The following is a 16907-nucleotide window of genomic DNA, read 5'->3' on the forward strand; positions in this document are numbered from 1 at the left end:
GTTAACCACTTCATGTCCTGAAGATAGAAATCTTTGGGTTATAACTAATGCAAAAGGAGCTTATGTCTGGAAATCTTGTAGTTTTCTTATCCTTCAGTAATGTTTCTGCACGCATGACTGTGCGTGTGTGTGTGTGTGCACATGTGTGTGTACACATCTGTCTATTGAGTAAGAAAAGCAAGATAAGGTAAATAGGAAATGGACAAGAATGGTAAATCAAAGACCAACATGAATGAATGTCCTACAGGGAAATAAGTATTAGTAAACTCACTCCTCAAGGTCTTATTTATGATTTTATAGTATGAGAATCTTCCTTTGGGTTTAGGAGAAAACCCTGACATCCTTGTAAATTCTCATTTATAATTTACCAAGACTGAATTTGGGTCTCCTAATAGAAAATATTAAATCCATGTGATTTATATCTAGTTGTGACATTTAAGCACATTTTTCCTCATAATTGACAATAGGTATCTAATTATTTATTTTGCCAAGAGTTTTACTTATTGTAAAATGATATATATTTAATTTTCAAGTATTTAAAATCTTGGGGAAATGTAAATGGGAAGGGAAAATGATTTTTATAACTTCTCAGGAGTTCTTTGTAGGTGTTACTGAATGCAAGTTACATGGTGTAACTCACAGTTGTCAAAAAGAGCCAAAAAACCCCACAATTTTTGCCTTCTCAAAACAATTACCTTATCTGGCTTTGAAATCTTCCTACTTCCCTCCTGAAGTGGCCTTCTCCAATAGCTTAGCATAAAAATTAGATCCAATGCTAACAGAATATCCTCCAATAATAGACATTTCCAACTTTGGCGGGGGGCGGGGGGCGGGGGGATTTCTTTGAGCACATATGCATGTTTGTGTGCATGCACGTGTGAGTATGTGTGTGTGAGCTTGTCATTGCTAGAGTGGCCATGGGAGAAAAGTGAATCTCCCTAGCGCCAACTTAGAAGTTAACAGGAACAATATGACAACCACAAGGTCATCCAGAGTTCTCAAAAGTGATGTCAAAAGATGATGAGGTGTTAAGTACATTTTGTAAGCCATGAAAATCCAGGACACAATCAGCAAGAAATGAAGTTTGCTCTGAATACGACAGACAAATGAGTATATTGATACAATTTTCATTAACTATTCCTTTGCTTGCAATCTCAATCAAATGCTCTTTATCCTTCAGCAGAATTTACTATTACCAAACATGAACATAACAACCTACATTAGTCTTATGTTGAGATCTGGGAGATCAAAATTCTGCAAACTTTCCTTTCAACCTTTCATTTAAAAAATTCTTGGAAATGAATTTAGTATAGTTAAAAAGTGAGAAGTCATGCTTCAAATCCCAAACTATATTTTTCCTGTCAAATATTGCTCTCTGTAAAGTGTATCACCAAACCCCAGTAGAAACTTACCCTTCAACTTGAGGTCAACATTATGTCTCAGCCAAGGATAAACCCCATAGCTTGGCATATCTTCGGGAATTGGATTATCGCTTATCCAGCCATCACAAGCGAACCGGAAGAAATTATCACAAGGATCCACAGACAGATTTACTTTACTTAAGATAGCAGCAGCTATTTAGAAAGAAAATCATAGGATTAATGATAAGCACTGAATGTTGTGTACTGTTCTTTTCCAAATTAAACAACGATTTCATATCAACCAGTTTCCAAGCCTTGGCATTTATATTTCCCCTTAAAAAAACTCTCTGAATCTACCTCACTATATGAAATGACTACATTCAAAGTGAATGGACAGGCTGGGCGCAGTGGCTCACGTCTGTAATCCCAGCACTTTGGGAGGCCGAGGCAGGTGGACCACCTGACATCGGGAGTTTGAGATCAGTCTGGCCAACATGGTGAAATCCTATCTCTACTAAAAATACAAAAATTAGCCAGATATGGTGGTGCATGCCTGTAATCCCAGCTACTCGGAGGCTGAGGCAGAAGAATTGCTTAAATTCAGGAGGCAGAGTTTGCAGTGAGCCAAGATCGCACCACTGCAGTCCAGCCTGGGGTGACAAAGTGAAACGGTCTCTCAAAAAAAAAAAAAAAAAAAGTGAATGGATAAAAGTTTGGTGGTATTATCACTACCGGCTTTTACAGGATCATCCCTAACATCTGTGGGGTATGGGACAGGAATACAAATAGAGTGTGTGGTCAATTATTTGCAAAGATAACTGTGACTCTTTCTTCTATCCTGCTTGTCCTTCTGCAAAGTGACCTTGCTGCTCTTCCCATCAAGTGGTAGAGTCTATTTCCCCTGCCTTGAATTTGGACTGACCTTGTCACTTGCTTTGACCAACAGAATTGGCAGAAGTAACTTTCTGTGAGTTTCAAAGCTAAGCCTTAAGAGGCCTTGCACCTTCCATATTAACTCCCTTTGAATGGAGCCCTTTAGCTGCCCTTTGAAGCAGCCTCCTGGAGGACAAGAGGCTACATAGAGAAGAACCAAGCCAGCACAACTGCCAAACGTTGACTGAGGCCATGATTCACCTTCCAGTCCAGGCGCCCCTCTAGCTGAATGCAGCTGCACAAATGAGCCTAGGCAAAAATCAGCAGAGAAACCATCCACCAAACACACAAAATCATGAGAAATAGCAAAGGATTTTTGTTCCAGGCCTCTATAGTTTGGGTGGTTTGCCTCACAGTGAAGGCTAATGGAAACAGGAGTCCATATGTCATCTAGCTAAATATTTAAAAATTATATTTACAATATACTTTCAAATTCTTGAGCTCCTTGATATTCAGTGTAGCTCTCAGAGAAATAAAGCCCCAGAAGAGACCCACACAGATCCTGGAAGGGAGCTTGGGGCCATCGGGCAGGGAATTCTGGGGTGTAGAAGGAAAGGGCTGCCTACTTGGCTCCACAGACGCCTTGATTGGAGGAGAGGCATGGCCAGAGGAGGGCCAAAGTAGGGTGTTCTAAATGAGGGACCCAGGTCTAGCGGTAGAACTGAGTATGTGTATAAGTTAACAGAAAGACACAATAGACTGATCTACCTTTTTTTTTTTCCTCTTTCATAAGCCCATACACAATTACATATAGAAGACAGCCCATAGGTAGGAGATGTGTGCATAAATACGTAACCATGAGCTTTAAAAGAAAACCCTTCATTACAAAATGAGAAGTTTCCAAAATTCCCAATATTGAACTCCAACGCCCTTCCAACTGCCATACAATTGCTGGCTACCACTCTAGCACAAAGATATGTACCAACTGACTTTTTAAAAACTAGCCAATACTTTAATGACATTGGAAAGATGACATTCTGGGCAATTTTCATACTTTAAATAATGCCAGAATATATTTTTGTTTGAAGTAATGAAAACCCAATGAGATTTCAGCTAAATATGAATGAACTGCCCCAAAAAAGTACAATCTGTGTAAATTTTGATACATATCTTACAGTTTGGTTACATGTGTGGTTCCTTCAGGTTTAAAAATAAGGCTAGATATTTCTCCAGCCTAGTTTTCTACAAAAATTTCAAACAGCCTTTTGTCTTCAATGAAGTGAATAATATAAAAACATTCTAATTTCTATAGGCCCTCAAAATCCCCACCATTTTCAAACCTCCCCCAACGACACAAAAGAAAAACAAAAAAAAAACAAACTAGCCAAAAATTGGTTTAGAGGCCAAACACTGTGGCTCATGCCAGTAATCCCAGCATTTTGGGAGTCTGAGGTGGGCATATCACTTGAGCCCAGGAGTTGGAGACCAACCTGGGCAACATGGCAAAACTCCGTCTCTACAAAAAAAAAAAAAAAAAAAAAAAGACTCGGAAGTTTGATAAATTTCAAATTGGCTTAACATTTTCATGCTTCAGAACTAGCATCAGTTGTCTTTAATTACATTTTCACTTACTGCTACTATTTTATCATTAATATTTAATGTGCAAATGTGCTAGGACATAACAAAATCTTTCTTTTGGTTGGTATTTATACATATATATTTCTATATACAGTTACTGTATGCAGCCACAGAATGAATCTGCTATGTGACACCTCAGAGACATGGATCACACGTCTCAGTCCCACACAACATTTCCAGTTACACAGAGGAGCCCTCACACGCATTTTTATCCACATACGTACACTGTTTTCCGGCCTCCTTCTCAAATTTTCCCTGCCCCCAACCCTCAAATGTATCCTCTCCATCTCACCAGTATTCTTGCAGGTACCTAGAAAAACTGCAAGGTCAGCTCTGACCTTGGCCCTGATACAAAAGTTGGGGAATACATCACTCACATTGAATTTGGAAAGAAGCCTGCTGAGTGAGAAAACTCTAGCTTCAGCCTCCCAATCCATCATTCACAACTCACAGCGGGGCACAGGGCTGCACTTTCTGCAGGGGAACTGTGACTTCAAATTGCAAGGGACCATAGTTGTCAAGACACCGAAACGCATTTCCCCCTACTCAGCTCCGTGGAGAAAACCCAGAGTCTTGATTTAATAAAAGAAATATGATGATGAAGGAAATCTGTGAAAGCTCAGGCTGCGTACTCTTCCAAGTCATTGTATATAAGGTTCATTGTCACACAGTCTCCAGCTGGTGTTTATGTAGTAGAGGTGGAGGCATCCTAAATACCAGCCTCTGTCTTTAGATTTAATCAAGGATGAAGGGAGAGAGTAGTAATAATAATAATTAACAATAATAAAATCACCAATATTGAGTATTTCCTTTTTGCCAGGAACTACGCTAAGCCCTTTTTAAGCAATATGATATCATGGCAAACTCTAGAGCCAGACCACTTGTGTTTGAATGACAGAAACACTATGCAGCAGCTAAGACACCTTAGGCAGGTGATTTAACCTGCGTCTTAGTTTCCTCACCTGAAAATGGGGATAATAATAGCACCCCATAGAATCATGATGCAAATTAAATATATGTAAAGTGCTTAGAATAGTGTTGGGCACATTACCGTATAAATGCAGGATGCCCGGTAAAGTTTGAATTTCTGATAAACAACCACTTTTTAGAATAAGTGTGTACCAAATATTCCATGGGACATACACCAAAAAAAGTAGTCATTGTATACCTGCAGTTCAAATTTCACTGAGCATCCTGTATGTATGTATGTATTCAGCTAAATCTGGGAACTATAATTCTACAATCACTTATCTGAAACTCTTGAGGCTAGATATGTTTCAGAGCTCATAGATTTTTCAGATTTTAGAAAAAAAATACATTGCATATAACCACCGATCATGTAATACTTCAGCAATGGCTGGAGTGGCAGGCCTGAAGCAAGTGCATTAATATTTCCATAGGGAAACATATGCATATTCTTATAAGTAAGATAAATGAAATCTGAAGCAGCCTCACATGAGTTAAGATCCAATTTTGCCATCACAGGAATTGAGATCAGGCCCCCATCTTGCCAACTGAAGGTTACAATGTTTTCTGGGTTTGGGGTTCAGAATTAGCATTGTGAACCTAGATTACTGCTACTACCATTATTATTTTCTTTTTCTTTTTCTTTTTTTAATTTTTTCGGTTTTTTTGAGACGGAGTCTCACTATGTTGCCCAGGCTGAACTGCAGCCTCCCCCTTAGGGCTGAAGTGCAGATTCAACCTGCAATCTCAGCTCACTGCAACCTCCACCTCCCAGGTTCAAGTGATTCTCCTGCCTCGGCCTCCCAGGTAGCTGGGATTACATGCGTGTGCCACCACGCCTGGCTAATTTTTGTATTTTTAGTAGACAAGGGGTTTCACCATGTTGGCCATACTGGTCTTGAACTCCTGGCCTGAAGTCATCTGTCTGCCTCAGCATCCCAAAGTGCTGGGGTGGCAGGCGGGAGCCACCGGGCCCAGTCTATTATTATTTTCTTTTATTCTCACAACTAGTATAAGTAAAAACTGTTATTCCCATTTTACACGTGGTGAGACTGAGGCTTAGGGTGGCTATATATTTAGCCCAGGATCATGTGGCTTGTAAATAGCTAGATCATGCTTCACACCCAGTCACTCTGTCTGCCCTTATCTGCGATCATGAGCATGCATGCCCTTTCCTTGTTTCTTCGCATTCTTCGTACAGCTCTTGTTTTGAAAGAGGGATTAAAATAAGAGGACACAGAGAAGAGGAGAGTTAAGGAGAGGAGGCATCTCAGAAATGGTTGGCACCTGCTCAGAAATGGTCCAGAAGGCGATCAAACACTCTAGTCTTCTGAACTTTCAGCACGCACGCCCACACACGCACAGCCTCTTGTTTAAGGCCCTGGCTTGGCCGCAATTCTCCTGTCATGTGTACTCAACAGCTGTTCTGCAGACCCCTGGGCACACTGAGGCTCATGCTACACTAAAGAGAACTGTGTCTTTGGTGAGCCTTTCACTACAGAAACAGCAAAATCAGTATATATTTTTTCAACATTAGAAAGCCATTTGCCAATGTGAAAATTAAAAACAGGACAGCAAGGCAAAACACACTAGCTGGCAGGAGGCTGTAAGTTTTACACTTGCATTATTATGATGTATAATACAGAACGAAAACTCACAAAATAAGTGGCCTTCCATACAAAAAATGTGTTCTAAACTCAAGTTGAAAATTTATGAGCTCAAAAATTCCCATTTCACACATCTGCAAGAACCCTACCACAGCCAAAGCACCGGGTGACATAAACTCTAAAACCTGTCCTGATAGTTCCGCCTGCTCTCTCACCCTACTCCATGACATCCTCTCGCCACTGGAGAAAACCCCAGGTCAATTACTCAAGCCTGGAGCAGGAAAGGTCCTGGGAGTTCCCAGATCGTTCCAGGGCCAAAAAGAGTTGCCTGTCATGGCCCCATATCACCAAGGAAAAGATGGAAAGGAGTCAGACATGGACACGAAGTCCAGTTCTGCTACTAACTCAGGATGAGACCCTGAGCAGTTATTTAGCCTCCAGAAGCCTCCATGTCCTCATCTGGAAGTGAGGATGGTGATAGCACCAACTTCAACGGGGATCTTTTGAAGGTTTTATGAGATGGTGCCTGTAAGTCACTCAACACACAGCCTGGTTAAAACAGATATATTGATCATTTAAGAATGGAACAAAAAAAAGAACTCTACTAACACAATTATCTAAGCCACTACCTTTGTATAAGGTCTCAGAGTTTACAAACTCTTTCACCTAAGTGTTTCCCATCTCAACAAACACCACTGCCCAACCATCACCAAAAATCTAAGCATCACCCACAACTGTCTGCTTTTGTTCACAGCCCAAATCGAATCCTTCAATAGGCCCTCTACCTCCTAATCCTTCCCCCATTCTCCCTCTCCATCTCTTGAATTCAAGGCAGCATTGCCTCTCACCTGGCATACGGAAATAAACCTACCTGAGTCACCTTCTTCTATTCTTGTTCCCTATGGTCTCTTCTCCATCAGGAAAGACTCCCGCTAATGGAGCCCTCCACCGAGACATCTTTTGAAATGCTCATAAGATGTACTCTCTTTCATAAAAGCCTCCAGAGGCTTCTGAGTGTACTTAAGGAAAGCCCAAACTCCCTGGCACTTGGGCCCCCCCATTGACTCCTCATCGCTTGCACCTCACCTAGCAAAAGCTCCTCCCGTTCCTCAAGTCCACGCTTCTATCCACCCTTTGCCCCATCTGTTCCCCCCACCTGGAAAGCCCTTGCCTCAGTCTTCACACAGCATTTCCCTCCTCAGCATTCAAAGGTCACCTTCAAGGTCATGTCCTCAGGCTTTTCAATCTAGCCATCCTGTCACTTGCTATCACATTGTTCTATGTGTTAAATTTTCTCTGTAACGTGTTCCACTGACTGATATTTCTCTTTCTTTCTTTCTTTTAGAGACGGGGTCTCACTAATTTGCCCAGGCTGGCCTCCAACTCCAGGGCTCAAGCCTCAGCCTCCCAAGTGGCTGGAATTAAAGGCGTGTATCACCATGCCCAGTTTCATAATTTTCTTCTTGTATTAATTGCCGTATTGTCTTTCTTCCCATACCTGGTTCACTGCTCTATTTCCAAAACCTAACTCAGTACCTGATGTGCAACAAATATTTGGTGAATTTGTTCATTAACCTCTTAAGGCCAAGAGGAAAGTTAAAGGGCCACATGCTTAACTTGTTTGATGACCTTCCTTTTGAAAAAAGTGTCCCTGCCCACTTAAAGAATGAGGGTGAGGGCTGGAATCTGGCTCCCTCAAATCTAGGCCCTAACACTGATTTAGGAGGGAAATCTAATAGCTATGTGTGGGACCCCCAGGTATCCCTCCTCCTCCCGCCCCGCCGCTTTCGGTGTGCTAACCAAAAATGACAGAATACCCTGATCACTCTGTGACCCAGCCAGTGGCCGGTTTGTTTTGTTTTGTTTTGTCTTTGAGATAGACGTTCCCTCTGTCACCCAGGCTGAAGTGCAATGGTACGATCTCAGCTCACTGCAGCCTCCGCCTCCTGGGCTCAAACAATTCTCATGCCTCAGCCTCCCAAGTAGCTGAGATTACAGGCATGAGCCACCATGCCCGGCTAATTCCAGCTGCAGGTTTTTCCCAGCAGGCTTAGGCCCAAACTGGACCCTTGGACATTCCCAGGCACTGATAAAGGTATCGAGGTTGATGCACAAAACACTGAAAGAAACCAGTACTGGCTCTGAGCCAAATTCCTTAAACCGTCATATAGTCTCCACACCCTAATACCCTAAGTAGAACACCCCTTTTCTCTCACTGTCTTGAGGATACACTGCAGCACTTTCAACATAAGCTGCACTAATAAATGCTTTGGACTGACCGGCTGCCCTGGCATCTATTGAGTGCTTCTTTCTTTGGAATCCCAACTGGCCCCATCTCGGGATGGGGTACTCCCTCATGGGAACTTCCCTGTCGCTGCTTTTGGGGCGACTCCAGACATGAGTTCAATGGGATAAGACACTGTGGCAAAACTGCGGCAACTTTAAGTGTCATCTTCACCTTGGGATACCCACTGATACACAGCCTGGTCACCTCAAGAGAAGTTTGACTTGCAACGTGTGACACAAAAAAGGATCCCAGCCAGGCACAGTGGCTCTCACCTGTAATCCTAGCACTTTGGGAGGCCAAGGCGGGTGGATCACTTGAGGTCAGGAGTTCGAGACCAGCATGGCCAACATGGTGAAACTCCATCTCTACTACAAATACAAAAATTAGCCGGGCGTGGTGGTGGGCACCTGTAACCTCAGCTACTAGGGAGGCTGAGGCAGGAGAATCACTTGAGCCCAGGAAGTGGAGGATGCAGTGAGCTGAGGTCGCGCTAGCCTGGGCGACAGAGCAAGACTCCGTCTCAGTTTAAAAAAAAGAAAAAAAGGATTCCCACTGGCAATGGAAGCATGGATTTATTTACAAAGGAGCCTTGCTTGGAGGCAGGCAAGTCAGACCCACAGACCAGAAAATATGCAACTGCTTAAGCTAAAGAGGAATCTATAGCCAGCGGAGCCATAGGAAGACCAATGTTCTCTGCCTGTGGGTCTTAAGAGAGGCCATTCAGCCTTCCAAGCCCCTTTCCTGATTCCCTTGCAACAACGCTTAGAACACCACAGCTGTTTTTTGTAAGGAAAAAGAAAACAGGAAACCTAAGATCCACTATTTCGCACCAAAACTTGAAAATAAACTTAAAATTTCTTCAAAATTGCATTTAGTACTTGGTAAACCTCAAGCAAACAGAATACTAAAAATACCACCTGTCTTCTCTTCCACTTCCCAAGGTACCATAATTATAACTTGACACAGGATGGAAAACTGTGACTTACCAGCTTCGATGCATTCTGGCTTCAGGCAGTACTCCTGTTTAGCTTGGAGACTTAAGAGACCTTGACTCACTGAAAAAACAGACCAAAATAAATGACTGACTTGTAGCAGACCACCATCCGGTAAACCACCCTCGGAAACATATGCAACACATTTGATATCAGTTCATCCTTCTCAGTGTTGACACGGTATTCCAAAACCCAGTTGGTTCAATGTCACGAAACCAGACTCTAGTTGCTAGCTACATAACCTTGGTAAGACTCTTGGTTGCTTTGAAACTCAGTTCTCTCATATGTAAGATAAGTAAGTATAACTAGACCAGAGCTCCTAAGAGTGTGGTCTCTAAAGCAGAAGCAGCTGTTGCTGCTGCACCTGGGAGCTTGTTAGAAAGTCACTCCAGATCTTGACTCAGAAAACCTGGGGGTGGGGCCCAGCCATCTGCAGTTTAACAAGCCCCCCAGGTGATTCCGATACATGCTCAAATATGAGCACCACTGGGCGAGATACTCTCTAAAGTCGTTTCAACCTCCAATTATCAGTGGTTTAAGTCTCATACTTTCACTCTATTGGTTATAACTCCATGCCCATGTTCAAGATGGGAAAATTGAAACTTAAACTATGTCATTTGGAGGCAATCAGAGTGGAAATAGAAAGCTAGCATGTATGGCTTTTAGAGTTCTGGATCTTATCTAAACCATCCATACAGATATGGACCAAAAAAGGAGTAGGGGTAAAGAATATACTGAACATATCTCAATCACCTATTAGTAGCAACAGTCATTTTCCGCCTGCCCTGAACCCCACAAACCCTCCGCCCACCAGGCCCAGCTTAGCTACCAGACATTTGCAACTCTGTGGAACAAGCTTCCAGCTATTTCCTCCTTTCCCCCCTTCCAAAAAAAAAAAAAAGTCTGAAATTGAAATGGCTTTTCACCAATGGCTTAATGTCCCCATCTGGCTGGCAACATTATCTAAATAGGTTTCTGCAGAAGTACAGAAGGGTGCCCATTTGTCAACCCCAGGTAGCACCTGGGCATTAGCAGATGTGAGTTTAAGATTTCAAAAATATTTGTGGTAGCTGAGGAAATTCTGGGGAATTCATTCTTGCTGTGCTCTGTGAGCAGAAACAATGAATCATTTGGAGATGTGGCCATGGGGAGAGGGATGGTGGGAGGTGAATGGGGACCAAGGCTCTCTGTGGAAGGATCAGAAAGCTCGGCTGTGCCTATATTTCTGCTAGAGATGGAAGACCTATAGATTACTAGCCAGTGTGGCAAGTTTTTGTAAATGGAGCCTTCTTTTCCTTTGTTTTTTTCTCTGCTGCCATCTTCCAAGCAGCCTCTTTGCATTGTGTTACATTATAGATTCAAGAAAACTGCCTAGGAAACATCTCAGTCCTATTTTTTTTTTTTTGGAGACGAGTCTCTCTCTGTCACCCAGGCTGGAGTGCAGTGGCACGAGCTCAGCTCACTGCAAGCTCCGCCTCCTAGGTTCACACCATCCTCCTGCCTCAGCCACCTAAGTAGCTGGGACTACAGGCACCTGCCACCAGGCCCGGCTAATTTTTTGTATTTTTAGTAGAGACGGGGTTTCACCATGTTAGCCAGGATGGTCTCGATCTCCTGACTTCGTGATCCGCCCACCTCAGCCTCCCAAAGTGCTGGGATTACAGGCGTGAGCCACTGTGCCCAGTCCATCTCAGTCCTATTTTTAAGAAAATAAGTTTCTTAGCAAAAAGATATGTTTTGATTTCTGTATAAAGCAAAAAAAAAAAGGTAAAAATATATATATGGGCAGCATAAAGATTAGTGTGCAATATTCCACTATGCCTGGGTGGTAGAACCTCAGGGGGAATTTTCCCCAACAGTCAATTTTTATATGTTCATCTAATTTTCTTTAGTGAGCATGTGTTCTTTTTTTATAATGCAAAAATAAGCTTTATTGTAAATAATAATAATATTTTTATAATTCTGGACAATATCTTCTTGATCTTAGCCTTATTTTAAAAAACAAAAGAGCTAATAAAATCATTAAAGATTTATTCCTTTCATGAGAAATAATTCTTGACCCAAAACCTTGAAGAAGTAAAATCAAGTATCTTTATCTAATGATGAGTAGAAGGAAGGTTTTAAATATAACTAATTAGGCCGGGCACAGTGGCTCAGGCCTGTAATCCCAGCACTTTGGGTGACCGAGGTGGGCGGATCACCTGAGGTCAGGAGTTTGAGACCAGCCTGGCCAACATGGTGAAACCCCATCTCTACTGAAAATAAAAAAATTAGCTGGGCGTGGTGGTGCGTGCCTGTAATCCCAGCTACTCAGGAGGCTGAGGCGGGAGAGTTGCTTGAACTCAGGAGGTGGAGGTTGTAGTGTGCCAAGATCGCACCACTGCACTCCAGCCTGGGTGACTCCAGAGTGAGACTCAGTTTCAAAATATATATATGTGTGTGTGTGTGTGTGTGTGTGTATGTGTGTGTGTATATAATTAATTGGGACACTGACAGACCCAACCCCTCAAGGAAGAGCATTATCTCCATGGATGGGGTTATTTTAAAATCCTCCAAATAAATGAGGATCAACAAGCCCAGATAATGTGAAGGTGTAAGTGAATGAAATAGAGACAATAACGAAAATATTTTTAATATAAAAATTAAGATGTTACTTTTGAATGGTTGGGAGCTTTGAAAAATACCTGTAAATAGCAGTTTGGTTTCTCATTGTAGATTTCTCTGTAACCAGAGGAAATGTCCTCAGGATGCAGTGGAGTCATCCACAGATCAAGAGCATAAGAATGGCCAGAAAGCAGGGGTCAGCACACTATGGCCCGTAGGCCAAATCCACTGCCTGTTTCTGTACAGCCCATGAGCTATGAATTTTTAACATTTTTTTCATGGTTGGGAAAAATAAAAAGAAAAATAATATTTCATGACATATGAAAAGTATATAAAATTCCAATTTCAGTGTCTAGAAATCAGATTTCCTTGGCACACAGCCATGCCCATTTGTGTACATATTGTCCGTGGCTGCTTTTGTGCAACAACAACAGAATTGAGTAGTTGCAAGAGGCCGTATGGCCCACAGAGTCGAACATATTTACTATCTGGCCCTTGACAGAAAAAGTTTGCGGGCCAGTGCATCTGAGAAACAGATTGTGGGGAGGAAAGAGAGGGAAAGAGAAGAAGAAAGGACACTTGGAAATAAATAAAGTGGTTACAGGCATATATGTTTTCCATTCCGGTGCCCTGTAGCTTCTCTGAAGCCACCGCAAGGCCACTGGCAATCACTCCTACTATAGAAGCACTAAGGTTTCGAGGAAAGATTATCCCGGAGCCTCAGATACAAAGACGAGGTAAGAAGGGATGCTAGAAATTGCAGGCATGTAAGTGAATGTGGACAGGCAGAGAAATATACCGCAAAGTCAACCAGGAAGCCCCCTGAAGAGAAGACGACCCTAACTAGAATATTGTCATGAAGAGCATTGCCGGGCAGGTCCCTGGAGCTTGTCAGACAAGCGCTTTGCCTGGGTGCAGAGTGGAGGTGGGTGGCAGAGTTGAGGAGAGGGATGGGGAGAGGGGGTAAGGGGGTGATTCTAAAATAGTGCAGAAATATTTAACAAAAAGAAGTATCCCTGAATGTATACATCCAAATAGATGTGGTCACCTGAAGCAATGCTTCTCAAACCTGTATTTGCGAACAATCCCCTGGGGGTCTTGTGAAAATGCAGATTGTGGATCAGCGGGTCTGGGGTGGAGCTCAAGCTCTCCAGTGATGCTGATGCTGCTGGTCCACAGACCCCATTTTGAGAAGCAAAGTTGTAGAGGCCACAGCCTTAGTTTGCCCTTATTCTCTAACATCATTTGAGCTCCTCTTAGAAAGTCAAGGTGAGAGCCAGGTTATTGGGCACGCAGGAAAGTTCTCTTTCATATGTTATGCAGGCCTCCTTATCCGTAATACTAGTGTCTGGCTTGATGAATTTTACTTTGCTCTAAGAACATCGACACTGTTTCCTAAGAAGAATTTTCTCTGAAAGAACAAAGATTTGCTGCCATGGAGAATCTTTCAACGGATATGCCACGGCCTCAGGATGTAATCATAAAAGTAGAGCTTTGTAAAAGTTTCATGCAGTGGTAATATCGTTAAAAAGAGTACGTATTTTTACATAAACAATAATTATTTGGATTTTTAAGTTTGGGAGCATTTGCAAAACCTAACCTTGCAGTCACGTTCCACATAGCATGTAGCCCACAGAATTTTCCCTCTCATTTTGAATTTCAGCAGAGGACACTTATCTGAATCCGAAGTACTGAGAAATCTCACAAGAGTTTTCAAGAGCCACAGATTCAGTTGCAGGAGTAGGAGATTTAGCTTTACCAGAAAGCAATAAACCCATCTAATTTCCTAAATCTTCAGCCACAGAAAACAGGGAAAGATGGTTTGCTCATTTTAGCAGAGTTTTCAACCACACAACCCTACCTCTTTTAATTACTGGTTTACCCCTGCCAAAATAAACATGGCCTCCTGCATCCTGTATATGCCAAGGAAGGTTTCCAGGTTTGCTACATTTCAAACTGCACCTAGAATCTCCTCATTCCTACATAACGTTCAAGCTAATGAAGTATTACGGGTTGTATGAGAAAAATTAAAATGGTAATAGTCAAGGGTTCAGCAAGCCTAGAATTTTAGAAAATCCTTCACTGCTTTCCAAGATATTTGATTCTTTTTCATAGGAATACACTTCTATCATCCTATATACTCTCTGGGTACATCATTCTCACCAAGAGTCATTAAAATAACTGAATCACAATATCTTTCAAATCCTGGGGGAAAAACCTCTGTTTTCCTTCATATTAATTTGTAAAGCAAATTGCATCTCAGCAGAGTCACTGGATAAGAAAGGAATTGAAGAATATCATTAAAAGTACACTTTAAAGGACTGATTGGTGTTTTGTGAATTAAATTTCATGATTCGTTCAAGCAAACATTAATAAAAGTCAAATGGAAAGACACTCCAGCATGATTTTCATCACAATGTAAAGTCTTTCCTCAAAATATAAATGAAACTATGTGACTATGAATTCATAAACACTTATTTTGCTAAATGTACCACATAAAAATTTTTCCGCCCAATGCAACAGAATCAGCCAGCTACTCGAAGCCACTTACACCCACTTTGCCTTCTGGACTATACATTTGGTACTTGGGTGTATTTATTTATTTAGGCTCCTTAAAAAAGGCTTCTTTATCATTTGCATATTTGATAAAAACTAAAGATGCACCACCTACGAACGCAGGCAAACAGCCCTATACCTGTGTTATGACAAGTTTTGCTACAATAAAGCACAAGGAAACTTCTCCACACACACCCAGTTCCCCCGGCCTCCTGCACTCCACTTACCTAGAAACAAGATCGTGCCCAGAACTAGGGTGCCACCGACAAACACAACCAGGGCAATTCGAGTGCCTCTGTTGGCCTTCTTTCCAGTCTCCACGCTGCTCCCTGTTTCTGCTTCCATCAGAAGGGCCGTAGAGAGCACACGAGAGGAAAGTCACTTTTCGTGGTTTGGTGGCTGGTCTCAAGAGCGAGGCGTTGACATCCAAGGCTCTCTTGCTCTTCTACTAATGGACAGCTTAAAAAACTCCCGTCAGGAAATCTCCCCTCGCCACACTTTCTCAAATAATTCTTCACAAATGAAAATTATAAAAACCAAAATATTGGTTGCCTTGGCTTTCCCCCTGACTAGACAAAACAAACAACGTTGCTTTATCTTGGTGCTCTCCCTCAGCAAACTCTCTCTCAACCGATTGTTTGGCAGGCTTTTCTCTCAAGCGTTCCGAGTATACATGTTTTACTATGTTGCTGAACAGATGTTTTAGCTATTTAAATGTATAGTCACTTGGGGAGGAAAAAACAATTGTTTTATCAAAACTGGATTCTCGTGAAACTCCCCCAAATCATGATAAGTTAGGTGCCCAGGATTCACCGGACCCACTTCAGGTTCTCAATTAATCATATAATTCTGTTGCAAGAATCATTCTGCTTGCCTGAATTGTCTTCATCAAAGATATTCTTTCAGTGTGTGAGTCCCTTTTTAAAGCCTTCTAAGAGTTCCTAGGATATCCTGGAGCATTTTATTTTAGGAACTTTGTGTATGATAGCATGTGCCAAAAATCAGTCATAGTCCAGTGCAGTGCAAAGTACCAATTAAGACAACCTACAGAGGCTGATGGTTTGAACTGGAACTTTTTCTTAAAGGAAGGAGAAAAAGCACTTCCTCTTTGTGGTACTAAGAATTGAAAAAAAAAAAAAAAAACCCACAAAAAAACACAAGTGCGTGAATTAAGTTTATTAGCAACTACAAAAGATATGATGAAAAATTTTTTCCTTGCATGTTTTTGATGAAAAGTGCACCATGTGTTTTGTCTGCCACTCCTACTGAGGCAGCCATTCATTAGGATGTTTTTGTGTTTACATAAAGTGTCCACTTCAGCAGATTCCCCAGGATGAATTAAAAGGCAATTGGTTTCAGGCCAGGCGTGGTGGCCCACGGCTGTAATCTCAGCACTTTGGGAGGCTAAGGCAGGGGGATTGCTTGAGGCCAGGAGTTCGAGACCAGCCTGGCCAACAAGGCCAAACCTTGTTTGTACTAAAAACACAAAAATTAGCCGGGCATGTTGGTGAGCAGCTGTAGTCCCAGCTACTCAGGAGGCAGAGGTGGGAGAATCGCTTGAGCCTGGATGGTGGAGGTTGCAGTGAGCCAGATCTCATCACTGCACTCCAGCCTGGGTGACAGAGACCCTGTCTCAAAAATAAACAAACAAAAAACAAAGGCAGTTGACTTCACTGGAAAGACTGATGAATGACTGGGTCTTTGATTTTTTTATTATGATAATGATTTAAACAATAACAATGTGCTTTCTTCATGGGGAAGGGCAACTGATATTCCAATGCTACCATTGAAATGATATAGATTTTAACATCCAAAGATATAGATATCATTAATTCACAACACAATTACTACCTACCTGCTTTTGTTTTGCTGGAGGTCATAGGGCAGTGGGAGTGGGGGTAGAGAATTCAACTATACCTAGAAACCGGTAGAGCAATTATCTCAATGCAAAACTTGTGCACATGGCTTTAGAGGTGACACAGGAGCTCAGCAGGTGCTGATGAGCTCAGTATAACATGGCCAC

At 42.0% G+C, this 16907-nt stretch overlaps 1 protein-coding gene across 2 annotated transcripts in view; it reads right to left on the reverse strand.

Moving 5' to 3' along the window:
• Positions 1 to 16020, reverse strand: part of PHEX (phosphate regulating endopeptidase homolog X-linked) — a 226664-nt gene extending 210644 nt beyond the window's left edge. Inside the window, exons 1-3 of one of the 2 annotated variants that reach the window (XM_003917492.5) lie at positions 15112 to 16019; positions 9719 to 9787; positions 1413 to 1574 (exon numbers count right to left, since the gene is read on the reverse strand). In XM_003917492.5, coding sequence (XP_003917541.1) covers positions 1413 to 1574; positions 9719 to 9787; positions 15112 to 15229 — 349 coding nt within the window. In that variant the 5' untranslated portion in view covers positions 15230 to 16019. Of the gene's footprint in view, positions 1 to 1412; positions 1575 to 9718; positions 9788 to 15111 lie in introns of both variants that reach the window. The other variant, XM_009197333.4, reaches the window with a different exon arrangement.
• Between the last annotated feature and the right edge of the window lie 887 nt (positions 16021 to 16907).

This window comes from Papio anubis, chromosome X (genome assembly GCF_008728515.1).
Source record: "Papio anubis isolate 15944 chromosome X, Panubis1.0, whole genome shotgun sequence".
Lineage (NCBI taxonomy): Eukaryota > Metazoa > Chordata > Mammalia > Primates > Cercopithecidae > Papio > Papio anubis.